This window comes from Eretmochelys imbricata, chromosome 2 (assembly GCF_965152235.1).
Source record: "Eretmochelys imbricata isolate rEreImb1 chromosome 2, rEreImb1.hap1, whole genome shotgun sequence".
NCBI lineage: Eukaryota > Metazoa > Chordata > Testudines > Cheloniidae > Eretmochelys > Eretmochelys imbricata.
Genome location: NC_135573.1, coordinates 228,041,592 through 228,059,441, shown reverse-complemented (window position 1 = coordinate 228,059,441; position 17,850 = coordinate 228,041,592). Strand labels below are relative to the sequence as shown.

Genomic DNA, 17,850 nt, shown 5'->3' with positions numbered 1-17,850 from the left:
TCTTTAGGAGCCTGTGAATGTGAGTGGCCTCCTCCCAGGCTCCCACTTGTGGCCTCAAAGCAGTCCTGCAAGTGACTGCTCACCTCAGTTTCCCTTTTTGGGCTCCTCAAATAAACTCCACACAGGCTTCTAGTCCAATAATACCCCTTCTTCCAGGGTCTAAAATATTGACATAAAATAAACTCCAAATAAAACTCCAAGTTCCAAATTAAAGTTCACACAAACAAAAGTTTCTCTTCCTATTCCCAGGCCTTCCTGCTTGGGGTCTTTGCTGCTTTTGCAGGCCACTCCCAGGCTAGGGTGACCAGACAGCAAATGTGAAAAATCAGGACAGGAGATGGGGGGTAATAGGAGCCTATATAAGAAAAAGACCCAAAAATCAGGAATGTCCCTATAAAATCGGGCTATCTGGTCACCCTATCCCAGGCCCACTTGGCTGCAGTATTTTCATTCTTAACCCATGGAGTCTGCTCTCCCTGGCCCACAGCCCTCTGGCTTCTAGGCTCAAACCCTTAACCTATAGTCAAGGGTCTCCTGTTCACTGGAGCTCTTCTGCAGTCTCTGCCACAGCTTCCTCTGGTTGCTCTCCCTAAGCATCCTCCCTTTCTGTAGCTTCCTACTTCTCTTATAGGGGAATCACCTGATCTCTGCTCAGGTGTGCCTGTTTCATAACTAGGTTTTTAGTCCTTACTGGGGCAAGCCATCCTGTTACTCTTTACTCCACTCCAAACCTTTTATGTGCTGTAAAGGAGCTGGTGCAATGGAGCAGGGGTGAGAATCGCACCTTAGATCTGCTCTCTGAACTGTGGTTTATTTCATTTCTTTTTCTTAAACAGAGTAATTCAGTTTTGACAGACGCAAGAGAAATCCATAAATGTGTTCAATGGAAAATAAATGTTTTCCTTTGTTGATCCCTGTTGAGTGCTCAGGATCAGTGGTTGTCTAGGTAATGGTGGTGTACATCCAGCTGGTTCATCTACAAGGCTAGCTCTACACTGCACACTGCTTTCGGTGGTGTTTAGCGTACGTGTCGCTACATGTCACAGTGAAAAGCAGGCTGTGTCCACACTGTGGTGCGTAGCTACAGGTGGCAGTGAAAGGTTGTGGTGGGGGCAGATAGTGGGGGAAAGCTTCAGCAGCTCCCTGCTGCCAGAGCCTTTCACTGTGGTGAGGAAAGACTCTGGTGGGGGGAGGCAGCTGGAAATGGCTCAGCCTTTCCCAGCTGCCTCCTCCCTGCCAGAACTTTTGCCTGCAGGAGGGAAAGGCTCCGGCAACTGGGACCTACCAGAGTCTTTCCTCACTCTCTGACCCCCTCCCCCCTGCAACCTCCCCACTCCCGCACTGCCAGAGTCTTTCCCTGAGGCTGGTAGCTGGTGGAGCCTTTCCTCGCTGTCCCTGCTGTGCCGGAGGCCTTTCCCTGTGGTGGGGGAGAACTCCAGCAGAAGGGAGCTGGCAAAACCTTTCTCTGCAACCTCCCAGCTGCTGGAGCCTTTCCCTGCTGAGAGAGTCTTTCCCTGCAGTGGGGAAAGGGTCCAGCAGCAAGGAGGCAATGGGATACTACACTGCTTAAAATAGTTGTGTTGACTGGGAGGCACAGCTTGAGCGAGTAGAGAGCAGACAGGCTAGGTACTTACATAAATACCCGAACCCTTCAGGTATGTCTGAACTCTCATCTCCTAAACTGTGCCTCACTGTCTACACTGCTATTTATACCCCTGCTAGAGGGAGCATGCAGGTACTACACTACATGCCTCTGAAAGTGGTGTGTCGTGTAGATGTAGCCTTGTAGAACTCATGCATTTTCAATCTGTATGGTTTCCGTCTTCACACCATGGCATAGGTTGAGTCACTTGCTGCCTGATTATAGCTGAGCAAATGGTTTATCATGAATAACTGATTCAGCCTGTTTTCTGCCAGTGGCATTTCCTCAAGCAGATTGTGGCGTCTTCAAATTTATTTGTCATCCAGAACTATTTAAACAATTTTTTAACAAAGTAGATTGATGCAGAGCATCTGTGTGTGTTTATTGCTTGGATAAATTACACTATTTGAACACGTATATAAGTAATCCTCATTAATCTAGGTTGTCCTTTTGAAGTCAGGGGCCTTTTCTACTCAGATTTACCCCAGTTTTATACTGGTATAGTTCTGTTGGGCCTGATTATTCCTTCTAGCTAAGCTCTGGTTGGGTCAGCTTTCCTTATTCTGGGTGCAGTTAGTAAGTTAAAGATTGATTTATATATAGTATAAATGATGTCTCTAGAAACATTTAACAAAATGTTATCACAAGGCTGTGATAATCAGGCAAAATTGTCTCTAAAATTCAATAATCCAGTCTAATCTTATTAAAGATTGAGTCTTTAACAGTGCCATCTGCTAAATGCATTAACTTGAACAGCAGGAAGGAAAGCCTCAAGTTTCTTTCTTAAAAGCTGGGATTTTTCATGATATAAAATTTGTTGAACATAACAGGCAGTGTGCCAATAGTATCACAGCATTGTAGTCTAGTAATGATTATATTCTGAAGTCAGGAGAGTTACAGAAGACAAAAAATAAAACCTTGCATCAGCTCTGATGATAGCTGTACAGTGTGTGAGTGAGAACGGGGAAGGGATTCTGCAACCAAATGGAGCAAACTAAAGCAGATAATGGGCTTGTATCATATTGGTGATTGATTTTAATCACTTGAAAATGCAACCATTTCCTGAACATCCTCATTTTATAGCGAATCAAATGGTGGTATATATTTTAATTTACAGATACACTTTTTTCCAAAATGCTCTGGGAGATTTAATGAACATCACAATATCATGCGTTCAGTGGTGCTCAGGGGAAATATATTTATCCCAGTCAATAACAGGACTCATTTAAGTGGTAAACATTAAAAATACTCAAGAAGTGGATAGTTATAGGGTTGAATGAATAGAAACGGTGCCTCAGGAAGTTAGGGAAGGGGGTTAATTCAGACCCCAGGGGAGAGTGGAATTAGACCAGCCAGACGCAGTTGCTGATATTAAGGGGCTTGCTGTCAGAAGAGCTGAGAGGAGAAAGAAAGTTCCCCCTGAAAAAACTATTCAGGACCTTGTGAGTGACTGGGTCAGAAGAAAGTGCTGTTTTTGCAGACAAAGGTTATTTCTGGCTATAGGCTGAGTTTTTCACTGGTGGTTGCCTGGAACAGATCATCCTCTGACCTGTCTTATGGTCATTACTGTAGTAGTAAGCTTTTTAAGGGACCTTTTACTTTGGACTTTTGGGACTGAAGGGAACTGGCTGATGGAAATTTAGATCATGGAACCCCAAAAGAGGGAAATAAATCTACCTTACAAACCTCAGGCTCCTTGGGCTTCTTAAAGGGATGGGATCAATTGAGTGAAACAGCAAAGATAAATATACACAAGGCATAATGATATACAATTTTATACACTACATACTTCAGATATACAATTTTTTTCCATTTTAATAACATTTCCATTTATACCAGACCTTTACTCTCAGGGGTTCCCAAAGACTTCCCAATTGCAATGCATATTGTGTCATTAAAAGGCAGATTCTTTTACTAATAGAATATACAGATATATTTCTTAAACTGTTGGTAAAATATTCAGAAAGGGTTAGGAACTGGTAGAGCCTAAAAGTAAACATTTTTATTCTCTGTATCCTGATATATAGTACCATGATGAGAGATGGCTTAAACTTTGGTTAGCTCACTCCTGAGTGTCTCATGAGCAGAGTGTAGGCCATTCTGTACAATTTTTCAGAACTGGCAATTGCTAATTTTTGGCTACTAACCCCCAAGGCAAGAGATGAGACTCCAGGCCATAACTTAGGGTTTCTGGATAGACTCAAGGAAAAGGGGATTCTCTAAGCACGTCACTTGCTGCCTGGTTGTGTTGTATGGCAAAGTCCCTTTTCAAAGTTGCTTTGGGCTGGATCTTGCATGGGGAGGAAGGAGATATTACTAGAGGGTGACTGCCTGCTTAGCTTGAATCAATCTAAACATCACTCAGGGAGGCTGGAGATGGAGAAGAGCAGCCTGGTTGTCTGCTTTTTCCAGAACTTGACTGCTATGCTTATTTCCATAGCAGGGATGAAGGCTCACTCAGCTGATATTTCTATACTGGAGCTGGAGGTGTAATTTCCAGCTCCAGGAGACATACCTAGCTCGGATTGTCGCAGGGTGTGCCTGCAGGGTGCCGGCACAAAAGGGAAAGAAAGGTAGAAAAGGTGCGCCTGATCCAGTGGGGAGCTGCAGGTGCTCCTTGCCTCATTTCCCCCTCTTTCAGGGCCCCTTAAGGACTCCTCCAGTCCAAAGGGTGTGAGACAAAATTCCCCTGCTGGGTTCTAGTTTATTAAATGCAAATAAACTTGAAATAAAGTCTCTCAGACTCACAGAATTGCACAGCCCTTCTCTTTGGGCTGTGTGATTCTCAGTTCTGGCCTATAATCTCTCCCTTTGGCTCAGGGTTGCACAGCCTTCCTCATTGCGGCCTGTGGTCTGAGGGAGCTTCCCTCTCTGTGAGCACCTCCCTGCACCTGAGCCCTGATGGCCTTTTATCAGACTGAGGTGCTCATTATTCAATTAATTACCTGCTTAGATAGGCTCATTCCCCTTAAATTAGCTTGTAACTTTCCATGGGGCCCACGCTCTCCTTAAAGGGGCCAGCAACCCTGTGATACCACTAAAACTAGAAGTGTAGCCATGGTGGCACCAGAAGTGGGACAGGCTAGCTGTCCCAAGTACAATCCCATCTGAGATTCTAGGTGTGCCCTTGGGATATCTTGCCCCTTCCGCTGCAGCTCCGTGTCTATTTTTAGCATGCTAGCTCAGTTGGAAATTACACCTTCCAGCTCCAGTGTAGACATAGCCAGCACCACTGCACAAGCCATGCCAAATTTCCATCCTCAGCATACATCCTTTCAGATCTGGCACATCGATGGGGAAAGGGATGCTGGTGGAGGTGTCAGCTCACCTTCCCGAGCCTAATGTGCCTTTCTCTGCCACAGGTGGTTGCTACTTATGTAGCTGTTGATCATCATGTCCAATAGGTCAGCGGATGGACTTTCCCTTCTCTTTACCATGTAAGGTCTTGCAGAATTAAGCCCTTTATTTGCAGCAAAATGAAAATCAGTCATGGAGATAACTAGAGTGGTTTAATTTCCGCAGTACTCTTTGAATTATTCATCTGCATCTTTACCTAATTTCATGTAGGGAGAGTTTGTCTCAGGACTAAGCTCTGTGAATCCCTCCAGTTTGGGTTTCATTCATCTAAACTGAAGGGTTCTGTTGTGTTAATTTAGATGCAATATATAGACTCCAGGAGTCAAAGGTCACTGGGTCATAACCCAGTCACAGTCCAACATTAAACAATTTTAAACAAGGTTTGGGATTTTTCTATACAGAGACCTCAGAGTGCTTAGTACCATGGCAAACACATCATTAAAAGTCCTTTTAACTTTTTATTGAAAATACAGAAAAGAAGGAAAAACAATTAAAGCATTTGAAATGTAAAGTATTGAATAGGGCTTTCATTTTAACAACATCCCTTGTTCCCTTTCCCTTTAGCTGGAAAGAGTTTCTGAAAGGAAAAAAACCCTTGTCTGACAATCTTTTAGATAGCATCAAAGATGGTAATAGCTATCCTTTTGGGGACAAGAGCAGAAGTTAGTTGAGATGGCCTGGAACTATCATTGTAGCTGTTGTTAAAGTCTGATCCTGTTACTTAGAAGACAAAACACAAAAGGGAAAGAAAGGTAGAAAATGGAGCTTCTGTCTCTGGTGTTGACTTTCACTTGCAACCTCACTGCTGGAGAAACACATGGTCTTATCAGCCACTCTGAGACCTGGCAAACTTGTACGAGCATCAGGCTGGTTAGGGCATTGCTTTTAGTTGCCTCTTTCTGGTCACAGGCTCACAACAGCATTGCAAAATATGCAGTCTTGGACATCTAAGACAGACTCTTATGAAACAGAAGGCGAAAGGAGAGAGACAGAAAAGAAAATTTAAAAGGTTGGAGAAGAAAAGGACATACATGGCAGAGGAGAGGGCTGATGAAGTCTCACATCTGAGGTGGTGGCTGAGATTTATCTTAAGCCATTGGAGGTGTCAGTGCCATCTGAAGCCCTCTCTCTGGCCCGGTCTGGTCAGGACATGTCTCAGTATTAGGACAAAGGTGGTCTGGGATCCCAAGAGATAATGGGGTTTGCAGCTATGATGTTAAAGCTCACTGCAGACAGCTGCTGCTTCTGCTAATTTCCTCCCAAAGTCTTTTCTTTCTAAGAACCTAGAAAGGGAGTGTTGGGTGGAATAGGCCATCCTCTCATTATTTTGTCCACCAATAGGCCTAACTTCCGACACACCTAACTTCTGCTCTCTGCGTCTCTTGTTTACCAGTCATAAACTTAACATAGTGCTTGAGTGGTATCAGTAAAACCCTTTCTGTTTAAATTAGTTCAGCCTTTCTGTCTCCTCCTTACATCGTAAACAACAGGTCATTGTGACAATTCATGAATTTACACTCATTTTCTACAGCTGAGCTTACAATTAGGGTAAACTTGTAAGCCCAGTTATCACAACAGTTCTCAGTGGAAACATCCCTTGAAATTTCTTGTTTCCTGAGTTATGGCACAATGGGGTTCTAGGGCATTTCAGTCCTATGGATCATTCAGCCTGGCAGGGCCATTTTCTGCCAAGGGAAAAGGCAGACAGGACATTTTGGGCCCAAAAGGAAGGGGAAATGGTAAGTTTTGAACGGGCAATTTGCTGAATTCCCTTCTTAATCCAAAAAGAAAATGAGTACTTGTGGCACCTTAGAGACTAACTTATGCTTATGCTCAAATAAATTGGTTAGTCTCTAAGGAGCCACAAGTACTCCTTTTCTTTTTGTGAATACAGACTAACACGGCTGTTACTCTGAAACCTTCTTAATCCAACTATTATGGGTATTCAGCAAATATTGATAAAGCTGGGGAGGATTTTAATGTAACCTTGCGGGTTACATTTAGATACCTTGGGAGAATACTCCCCTCATAAACCACCTGATCTGTATCTATGGGAGGGAGACCCCATGTTGCATTTGAAAATAGATGTACGTTTCTCAGGTGGAACCCAGTGTTAAGCATCCTTTGCTCCCAATGGGCATGCCTCTGCTCCAACTAAATGGGAGCAGTCCCTGGGGAACTGAGACCATTCAGTACTTTGTGAGAGGAATGCAGCACCTTACAGGATGGGAACAGTATTTGTCAATGATCATTTCTTCTCTTCAGACCCATGTCTAACTCCCATTCTCATCTGTGGGCATTACTCAGGGGTTTGCAGTGGATTTCAGTTTTGGAAGTTGGAATTAAAGTGGAAACAGTCTAATAGCTATTTCTTATTAGTGATTCATAGATGATCTTTTTAAATTAGGGTCATAGCGACTTGCCTTTGTGAAAAAAGAAAACAAACCCTAACTAATGAAATAGATGCAGTCTTATGTTCCAGCTTGCAAGTGTTTTTCTTCAGGCTTCATTTGGAAGAGATCCTGACAGTTAGTTAAGATTACTTTTTTGCTGTGGAAATTCCAATTGCCTTGTCAAACATTTGTTTTTCAGCTAATAACCTTTGCATCAGTGACATTTCATATGTAGCAATAAAAAAGCAAGTAATGAAGACAACTTCCATCTATTTTTAGGAGAAGAAAGTTGCCAAACTTCAGATAATTTGGACGTCTTGCACGTATGTTTCACAGAAATGATTAATGGCTTTTCCTTTACACAACACACAATAAACTTACAAACTACTGCTCATAAATGACTCTGACATTATGCATGTTCAGAACTATTACTTAGCTAATGAAGGGTTTGGCCTAACTCCCATCAGTGTCAAAAAAAGCTCTTTCCATTTAGTGCTGTAGGAGTTGGATTGGGCCCTAAATGACAGTGAAACAGAGTACAATGAGACTAATGAATTATAATAAACTGACCACAGTTGTAGTTGAATTCTGGATGGACCTTTCAGTAAATTATTCTGTGTGAATGTACAGTGACATCATCTTTATTATCCTTATTTTAGATTTTATATATCACCATTAACACAATCAGATCTTTTAATGTTTGCTTATTCACTCTAATTCCTCTGTTCCCAATTAATACTCATGCTCTTTCAAGTTCTTTGGGAGGTCATGTTGGGGTAGATTCTCCCCTGCAGCTGAGCTCAGCTTGATGTAGGGTGTGAGTGGCTGCTCAATGAATGAATTGCAGCTCCCAAATCAGCACAATCCAGAGCCATAGATACAGCTCCAAATGGGGGGCCTCTTTGCCTTGCCCCCATAGCATGGCCCCACTCCTTTGCTACACCTCTTGCCCTGGTTGAGTTGGTAGATGCTGGAGCCCTCACACTAGCAGTCTGCTGGGCTTTTGGGGGGTCTACCACCACTCATTTTTGGCAAGAATGGGCCTCATCCTTCTCTAGACCACCATTCCCTGTCTTCCAGTAGGCTGTGGGGGAGTGTAGCCCCTACTCACCTGTGCAGAGGATTTGACATGTGTGGTCCCCTTTCAACTTCACCCTAGCAAAGCCTTGAAGAGATTGAGGTACAGAGGCCCTCCACACATAGATTCCTATGTTGAGGTTGAGGTGGTGTTGGTGCGGCTCTCCAGAACAGTGGGTCTTAGAGTTAACACTCCATTATGATGAGTGGAGCAATTCACTTCTCTCAGAGGCATTGTTTCAGAGTATGCCTACACTTAAACTGCTACAGCTGCTGTGCTGCAGCTGAACCATTGTAGCGCGTCAGTGTTGACATTAACTACCACATTGGCATATGTAGTCCATCTCTTCGAGAGGTGGTAGCTAGGTTCACAAAAGAATTCTTCCATTGACCTAGCACTGTCTAAAACAGGGTTAGGTCGGTATAGCTATATCTCTCAGGTTTGTGGATTTTTCACACCCCTAGAAGACAGCCATGCTGATGTAAGTTTTTGGTGTAGACCAGTCCTCAGACTCAGCAGATTCAGGCAGATATCTGTCACCACTTCAAGCTTTTCTTTGCAGCCATGAAGGCTTGAGGCATCTTTCTTATATGGAAGCTCAGATTCTGAAATCAGCTGCTGTAACTTAAACCACAGCTTTAAAGCCTGCAAGGATACATGATAGGTTTAATGGAACCCCTATTTTACTTGTCTTTTTTCTATCTGTTTGTGACATAGCATGATGTTTCTTTTCCCACATGTCTTCTTGAGAAATATCTTATTAAATCCATTTGGATTATTGTGAGACTCAGGGAACCCAGCTGAGTGGAAAATCTTAGGAGAGTTTTTGTCACATGAGCTGTTGTCTTGTGACACCTCACCTCACAACATCTTAACCAAGGAGGTAAACTTCTCTTCAGGTTCTACTTGCCCAGGCTTCGAGTCCATTGAGAGTTGTCTGAGAGAGCCATTATCACAAAGGGAGCTCCTAAGTGCCGCAAGGGGAGAAACCGCTCACACATTCTCACTGGGATGGCCCCTCATAGAAGTGTGCTCTCCAGTGAAGCCACTGGAGTTCCAGCATTGTAAATCCAGTTTAAGGAGAATCAGCCCAATAGTGCCTGGCAGGGATATGTTACTCAACAGAGAATCTGTAGGTTGGTTTACACACTGTGTGTGCACTGGGTTATCTAAATTAATTTAACAAATTTAAATTACATTAAAATAATTTTCTAGCATGTGCCACTGCTGGGTCTCTTAAAGGCACAGATCTCCCATGCAAATTAAACAAATATATGGTTATAATTTAAACTATAAAATTTACCTCTCTCTCTAGATAGATATTAAAGTATGGTAATACCTAAATTAACAAAAATACAATTCATCTAATAAATCAGGATGGGATCAGAGGTCATCAGGAAAAAATTATTTAAACTACATTAATTTAAACTGGTATGAGATTGTCCACCCAAAAAGTTGCACCTGTTTGCCACTCATTCGTGTGACAGACAGGTAATGGTTTGGAGTAAAACATTTGGATTTTTAAAGAAATAGTTGTTTCCCTTCCAAGACAAGCTAGAAAGAGATTGTGGCATGGATGACTCTGTGTTATGTAGGCTGAGAGTGAACTAATATGCTACCATGGCAAAAATGTGAAATATTTTTCCTCACTATGTTCTTGTAGAATGACCCGGAAAGTATGAGTTAGCTCATTTGTTTTATGTTACTGTGTTTTGAATATGAATAAATTAGGCTGCAAAATTGTGCTGGAGGGTAGTAAGTTGTTCTTATAAAATTATTTTGTTTTTTCCAGATTTAATAGTAGGTGCATTTGGAGCTGGAAAAGTAGCTGTTTACAGGTATGTGATAAATTTTATGGAAGTTTTGTTTTACAGCTCAAGCAGGAGATCTGCGAGCAATCTTATTTCACATTTTTGTTACTTTATACTGTATGTAAATAAATGATAGATTATAGTGTATTCTTAGCAGCAAATGCTATAGTGCTATACTCTTCTCATATGCTCATCGTTCTTAGAAAAATTCTCCATTTTGGTTGAACGTGCCTATCTCAAGTCTATCTACAAACCAGTGTTTTGATCAAATCCTCCTACCAACTTCAAGTTAGGCAAGGCAAGAAAAATGACACTTTTCTCATTTAAAAATTGTAACCACACTTTTTCGAAATCAGCTGAGTCCCAAATAATTGAAAATGAAAGCTTTATTGTTGCAGGTAAATAGTCCTTAATGAGGGAGAATTAAAAAAGCGATGTGACTGAAGAGTTACTTCCTACCGTGGCGTAATAGCACCTACTAATAATTTTAGATTTTCATGTAGCCTTGTCCACTTAGTGACACTAGGGTGTGAACTAGCTGACAAGCACAAGGACTTCTACTTTCAGACTGCTGTCAAGACCATTTCTATGAGGGAGAATGTATTATTTTAATGAAGCATATAACAAAATAGCTCCCTCTTTATTAAACGTGCCTAAAATACAAAGTCAGGAGTAAAATCACAGTGGCTAATGAATTACACAGCCCATAATTTTAGTCTCCAATGTTTTTGCTGCATACTATAGTTTTCTGCAAATCCAAAGGTTTTATTCAAAATACATAAATTATAGCTCTCAGAAACTTAAGACAAAATCTGCTGCTGTTCTGTTAATCGAGCTGTACAGAAACCTGTGCCCATCCAAAACTGAGCCGTCCTGAGCATAAATACTGCAACAGTGCTGCCAAACTGCTCGGCTTCTTGTAGCCTTCTGTTTTTCCCAACCCTACATACCTGCAATGACAGGGCATGATCTTACCCTAAGGTTACAAATGTATGGACAAGCAAAAGTAAAGAAATGAAAGGGTAACAAAAACTCACATTGGTGGCATTAGCTCAATTTGCACATTACAGCAATATGTACAGTGGACTGATGGTCCATTTCCCTGAACCTCATGGAGTCAGTGTATAAAGTACTACCATGCTGATCCAGTATTGTTTTGCAACCACTTTGCAGTGGCATAAATGACCGCACAAGATGCAGGGTAATGGAGAATCAGAATTGATATGTATAGATCTACATTTCATTTTGCAACCCAAAAGGGGGTTTGTGCCATTTGGCATGTTAATATTATGAGCACCTCATCTTTTTTTCATTTCCTGACTTTTGTGTTTTAATGTGAAATTGGTATTGTTGGACAAACATGGCTATGTGCATTTAATAATACAAACTGAAGCTTGTTTGAGAAATTGTTTTCCCTGCTGTACAAAAATGCAAGAAATCCTTTCATTTTTGAGGCCCCAACTGATGTTACAATGAAAAATTAACACTAGAACATGAATTGTAGATTAAAACTTTAAGGGTAGTGATTTATTTTTTATCAGACTCCTGTAAGTTAATGTACAATAAAATCATACCCTGTGAACATGTAATTTAGAACTTTCTCTATTTCCAACCCTGTTATAAACTACTCTAAATTACTGGGTAGCTAATTAATAACCAGCCGTTACTCACAGGTGCACACAGCAGCCATATATATCCACCTTCAGCTGCTTCTTCTCTTAACATTATTCTGTCAGTTAGGTTGCAGCCTATGGCTGATTTAAAATATTTCCTAAGAACTTCTGTTTAAGCCAAATCACATCCCCTTTTCAGAGAGAATCAAACACAATTACAGAAGACAGCAAATCTGAAGATGCCCCTTTTTTGAATCATGACAGAAAGATGACAGGTTGTAAAACAACTACTGAAAGGCTGCTGTCAGCTGCACAAATGTGGAGCCTAGTCCAGGTTTCAGAGCCTTCAGGGCAGAATTTGACCCTGTGTGAGCATTTTGACATTGCTGGCGGGGGGACAGTGCTTGCTTAACGGAACTTGTTGTACATATCTGGCTTTTGCACAATCATGCATCTGTGTCTATGTCTACTGTAAATTCAGGTTCCTGTTTTAGTGATTTGTCCTGGTAGTTTGTAATTTTTGTGAAGAATTATCAAAATGACCAAATCTATGGAAAAAGAGAGGTTACACTTTCTGCCAAATAGAATCTTCAATTTCTTCAGGAAAGTGAATAGCAACAACAAAACTCCCATCCACCTGAGGGACCCTATTTATAATAAAAAAATTGGAAAATGTCCAGCGGAGGGCAACAAAAATGATTAGGGGACTGGAACACACGACTTATGAGGAGAGGCTGAGGGAACTGGGATTGCTTAGTCTGCGGAAGAGGAGAATGAGGGGGGATTTGATAGCTGCTTTCAACTACCTGAAAGGGGGTTCCAAAGAGGATGGATCTAGACTGTTCTCAGTGGTAGCAGATGACAGAAGAAGGAGTAATGGTCTCAAGTTGCAGTGGGGGAGGTTTAGGTTGGATATTAGGAAAAACTTTTTCACTAGGAGGGTGGTGAAGCACTGGAATGCTTTACCTAGGGAGGTGATGGAATCTCCTTCCTTTGAAGTTTTAAGGTCAGGCTTGACAAAGCCCTGGCTGGGATGATTTAGTTGGGGATTGGTCCTGCTTTGAGTAGGGGGTTGGAATAGATGAGCTCCTGAGGTCCCTTCCAACCCTGATATTCTATGATTCTATTTACAGCTGTCTTTAAGATAATTGTATTATTAAAAGGTTAAATGTTCCGTCTGCAGTCTTAGACCTCTCTTAATTTGAATAGCCACTTATTCCTGCTGCGTGTGTTGACCTGTTTCTCTCCCCCACATGTAGAGCAAGGCCTGTTGTGACAGTGGATGCTCAGCTCATGCTGCACCCAATGATTGTAAATCCTGACAATAAAACTTGTCAGCTTCCTGACTCTATGATTATGGTTGCCTGGTAAGTCAGCGATAAGACAAGAAATCTTTCTCTTCTTGCTCCAGACATCTTTCTAGTGTTTGTGCAGGTGCTCAAATGCTGCAGTAATGTGTGTGGTATTAGAACCCAACCGACATAGAGTAGAATCAAATTATTTTCCCTTGCTTCATAAACATTTGAAATGTAGTAGCCAGAAGCCCAATCCTGAGAGGTGCTGAGCATCATCATATCCCATGGTAGTTGAGGATGCGCGCAGCATCTCATAGGATCATGCCCTAAATTCAAATGTGGTGTCTGAGTGGGTGGAACAGACCAGATTGGATGGAAAATATCCTATTACAAAAGTGAACCCATTTCCCTGTTTGGTAAGGATGCAGTTGTTCACTGAGGATGTATAAGTTATTACATTGATGCTACATCCCCGGTACTCTATTGACTTAATATGCTGCCATTTTGTTTCACCCCATATTTTGTATGAGGAAGGAGAATGCTCATCCATTTAAGGAAGGGACAGAATGCCTTGTTTTGCACTCCTATAACCAGTTCCATAGGAAGTTGTATCCAGCTCTTCTTGGCCAGTTGGAGTCTTGCTTTCACGCAGTCTTTCAAGGTAGCGGAGTGTAGTAAAAGGAAATGAAACAGAAGAAAGAGAGGAAGCTCTCAAAAAAGGCTTATTTATTCAACCCAAACAGTGAATACTTAAAGACTGGCATTATTCCATGTTAGCATTTTAGAAACATTCGCCATCAATGTGGGAGATGTATTGTTCCTTCATTGTTTACATGTATCATGTTCTTTCATTTATTCATCATAAGGTGAATAATACCCCAAACACAAAGAAACACAGCACACTTTTGTTATAAACATTGAGCTATAGAATATATATTCTTTTAAAAAAAATAGATTTAATGGATCCTTTTTGAAAAGGTTCACCATTTATTAATATATGTTTCTACATTGTCTTAAAAGCAGTAAGATAAAGTAACCTCCTACCAGCAGCTGGAGACAGACAACTAGAGCTGGTTGGAACATTCTTCTGTCAGAAATTCCTGATTTGTTGAAAGTAAAACATTTTGCAGAAATGCTGCCTTCTGTAAAAATTCATTGAGAAAGAAAATTTGCTAAAAGACATTTCAAAAAGTTTTGACCTTTTCAGAATGTAACATTTCAATTTGCCATTTTGAAATTTTATATACATAACAAAATTGGAATAAAACATTTCAGCTAGCCAAAATTATTTATTTATGTATTTATTCGTTTTTGAATTTCTGTCTGTGAGAAATTTCTAATTTTTGTATTCATTCTGGAACAGAAGAAATTTTGAAACTGTGAAATTCCCCCAAAATAAAAATTTGGTTCCTGCACAACTCTTCAGGAAACATTAAAATATTTCTGTCATGGGTCACATTCCAAATGCAATATATTATTGGGAGAGGAGAATGTACTATGAGGATAAAGTTATTCCTTTAATACTTGTTCTTTGTATTGGAATAATCTGAAAGATGTTTTTGGTTTATATCTACAAGAGTTTTACATATAATTCAAGTGTCTTAGTAGAAGGATGATTACATTTCTGGCTATTATATTATAATCTACAGTTCCCTAAAGGTTCAGCTCCTACTATACAAAGTAAATTAATTCAGTCTCCCAAAATGATTGAAGAGCAGCTGTTGATTTTCCATGCTGTAATTTTTCTCTCTCGTTGATATAACCTTGTATTGTACATATGAAAACAATTAGTAGGGAAACTCCAATAGGCAAATAATTCCTCCATCCCATGGGATAGATTTCTGTATCTCTTAGCCAGCTGTGCAACTTGTGTGAAATGCCTGTTGACTGACATTTCAAAATTAGAAGAATGAAAGAAAACCATCCTACCAGAAAAGTTTCAGGAAGTCTAAGAAGATTTGGATTACTGTATGCTTTCCAGTATTAGGAAAATATTGTTTTAGCCATCATCTAAGATTATAAAACTAAAGCATAGGGCAAAATGCCATAAACACATACAATTTCTTTTTTATACTCTCTGCAAAATTCTTTGGGCTTTATCCTGATCTTTTAGACTTATGCATGTACTACTTTACTAGTATGGTATCTGTGTTACTTAGTTAGAAGGGCATCTACTGAAGCCGAGGAAAATATTCCTAACAAAATTCTCTTCATTCAAAAATTGAGTTAAGAAAATCATCACGAATTTGCTGCAACTTTCTGAAATTCAAAACTATTCAACCAAATGTCCCATGGAAGCTTTTCACTATCTAGATGTTTGTGAAAAATCAAAGAGCCAGTTCCTGTAATTAAAAAAAAAAAAAAATCACACTTTTGAATTTTCGAAAGGCTGTTGGAATAGTAGTCCCCAAACTATATAGTACATTGAACACAAGACTGGGGGCCAGGGACAACCGCGTTCTGTTCTTACCTGTGCCTCTTCTATTGCACTTATCACCATAGGTGCAGGAACTAGGAGTGCAGGGGGTGCTGCAGCACCCCCAGGCTCCTGGCTGCCAGCCTGGCCCTGGGGTCTCAGTTGCCACCCTGCACCCAGGGCTCTGTTACCACCCCACATGCCCAGGGTCCCGGCTGCTGCCCCGTGCTTGGGGCTTTGCTCCCGGCCTCACCTCTGGGGGGTGGGGGAGGGATGGTCAGGGGAAAGGGGACTGGCTTTTAGCACCCTCACTATTAAAAATGTTCGAGTGCCGCTGCTTATCACAGTGAAATCTGAGCACCTATTGGCCTGACTGCTGTTTTACACTTTAATCACAGTTTACAAATGGTATTTAGTTAGCCCTCACAACATTTGTATGAAGTAGGCAAATAGTACTATTCCCATTTTAGCAATGAGGGAACTGAAGTTCAGAGAAGTTAACTGACCTGCCTAAGGCTATACAGCAAAAAGGTATCAGAATCAGGGTTAGAACTTACGGCCTAAATTTATGACTGTTGATTTGAATATCTCCATTTTGGGGGACTAATCTGAGACATTTTGGAGAATCTAATTTTCAGAAGTGCTGACTATCCACCCTCTGATCTACCAAACTATGGTGATCCCTCACACAAGCATTTTACCATTTCTAAGCCTCCACTTCCCACTCTGTAAAATAGGGTGATGTTCTTTGCCAAAGAAAAAATTGCAACTTTGTAATTAAAATTTAGCATTATCTAATCCACTGTTGAAATGGTTTATTGAAAATTTTCAGTAAACCAGGTTTTCAGTAAATGAAAAATGTCTATAAAACTTTTAATAAAAAATAAATTAAAAATAGTGACAATTTTTGGAGGAAAAAAACAGAGTGGGTCAGTTTTGAACCTTGCAAAATGGAAACATCTCTGACATTTTTCAGGGGAGTTGTTTTGGGGGAGAGGGAGTTAATAATCTTTTATCATTTCTAGTGCCAAGTACTTGCTACTCCCATCAGTTCAAATGATATGATCAGTATCCCAGAAAGTGTGGATTTAGGCATTTGAAAACTTTGTTTGGAGTGACTTGAATGCATATTTCTGTGGATTAGACATGGGGTAATGATTTTTACCATGGCAACCTGAAAGTATACTAAATATTGGAGCTTCTAAAGGCAACTTAAAATGATGAATTTGAGGAGCTACATTTTCCACTCAGAAATTGCTGACTGTTATGTGTTTGAGTGAATGGCTCACCAAAATAGAGGGGTATCTGCCTCTACTGCTCAGCTGTAGATGTTTGTGGAGTAGCTGGCAAGGATTCATCTGTGAGCAGAATAGGAGTCTATAGTATCAAATCTTTAACCACATTTCCCTTTGTGTTGAATGAATTATCAATAATAGTAAATAAGTTGTATTAGGAACTGACAATCATTTCTGTTTATCATATTGATATGTCCCCAATCAAATTCTTTATGCATTACATATCTCCACATCTACAAACCAGAATCAAAATATTTCTGTTACAAACTTCAGTTCAGGAGAGATGGATGAAAAGTGGAATTTTCCTTCCAGGGAAAAGTCTGATATTTTGAGACAAAAAAAATGTTCCACAATTTCAAAAATTTCCATAAGACAAAAATTCCAAAAAAGTTCCAGTCAGGACCATTGAATAATTTTGCTCTGATTTTTATATGATCTATAACCTTATAATCATGATCTAGTCCATGCATTTTACTTAGACTAAGATACTAAGAATAGAACTGTTTTAATTAGCATTTTGGTATAATTTTAAGGTTAGTAACATTTTGTAGATTAATCAAAGACCCGATTCTGTTGTCGTAAACACAGCAAATCATAATGCATTTCATATGACAGATCAGTTGCTCAGCTCTTAAGTAAAAGCCAAGGCTCATTTTTTCCTTCCATAGAGAACCAAGCCAAGAGACAAACATTTATATGAAAGACTTGAAATTTTGCAGTTCTGCCAGTACACTGCATCCTCCCCTCTGAGAGGCAAGGCTGGCAAGACCATGGTGTAGGCACAGGTTGAGTCCTCCAAAACCCATACTGATCAGAGAAAATGTAGTTTAATCAAAATCAACATGTTTGATGGGAACTTTATTGTTTTATTTAGATAATGTCAATTCATTTTGTTTTGCCTTTATAGTCTGTTACAATATTAAATGTAATAAATTACAATCAATGTAATA

The 17,850-nt window shown here is 40.3% G+C and overlaps 1 protein-coding gene across 1 annotated transcript in view; it reads left to right on the top strand.

The window, feature by feature from the left end:
* ITGA8 (integrin subunit alpha 8) overlaps positions 1-17,850 on the top strand; it is a 170,057-nt gene that overhangs the window by 58,438 nt on the left and 93,769 nt on the right. Inside the window, 2 exon segments of the mRNA XM_077809430.1 lie at positions 10,263-10,308; positions 13,154-13,261. Of these exon segments, the coding sequence (XP_077665556.1) occupies positions 10,263-10,308; positions 13,154-13,261 (154 nt within the window).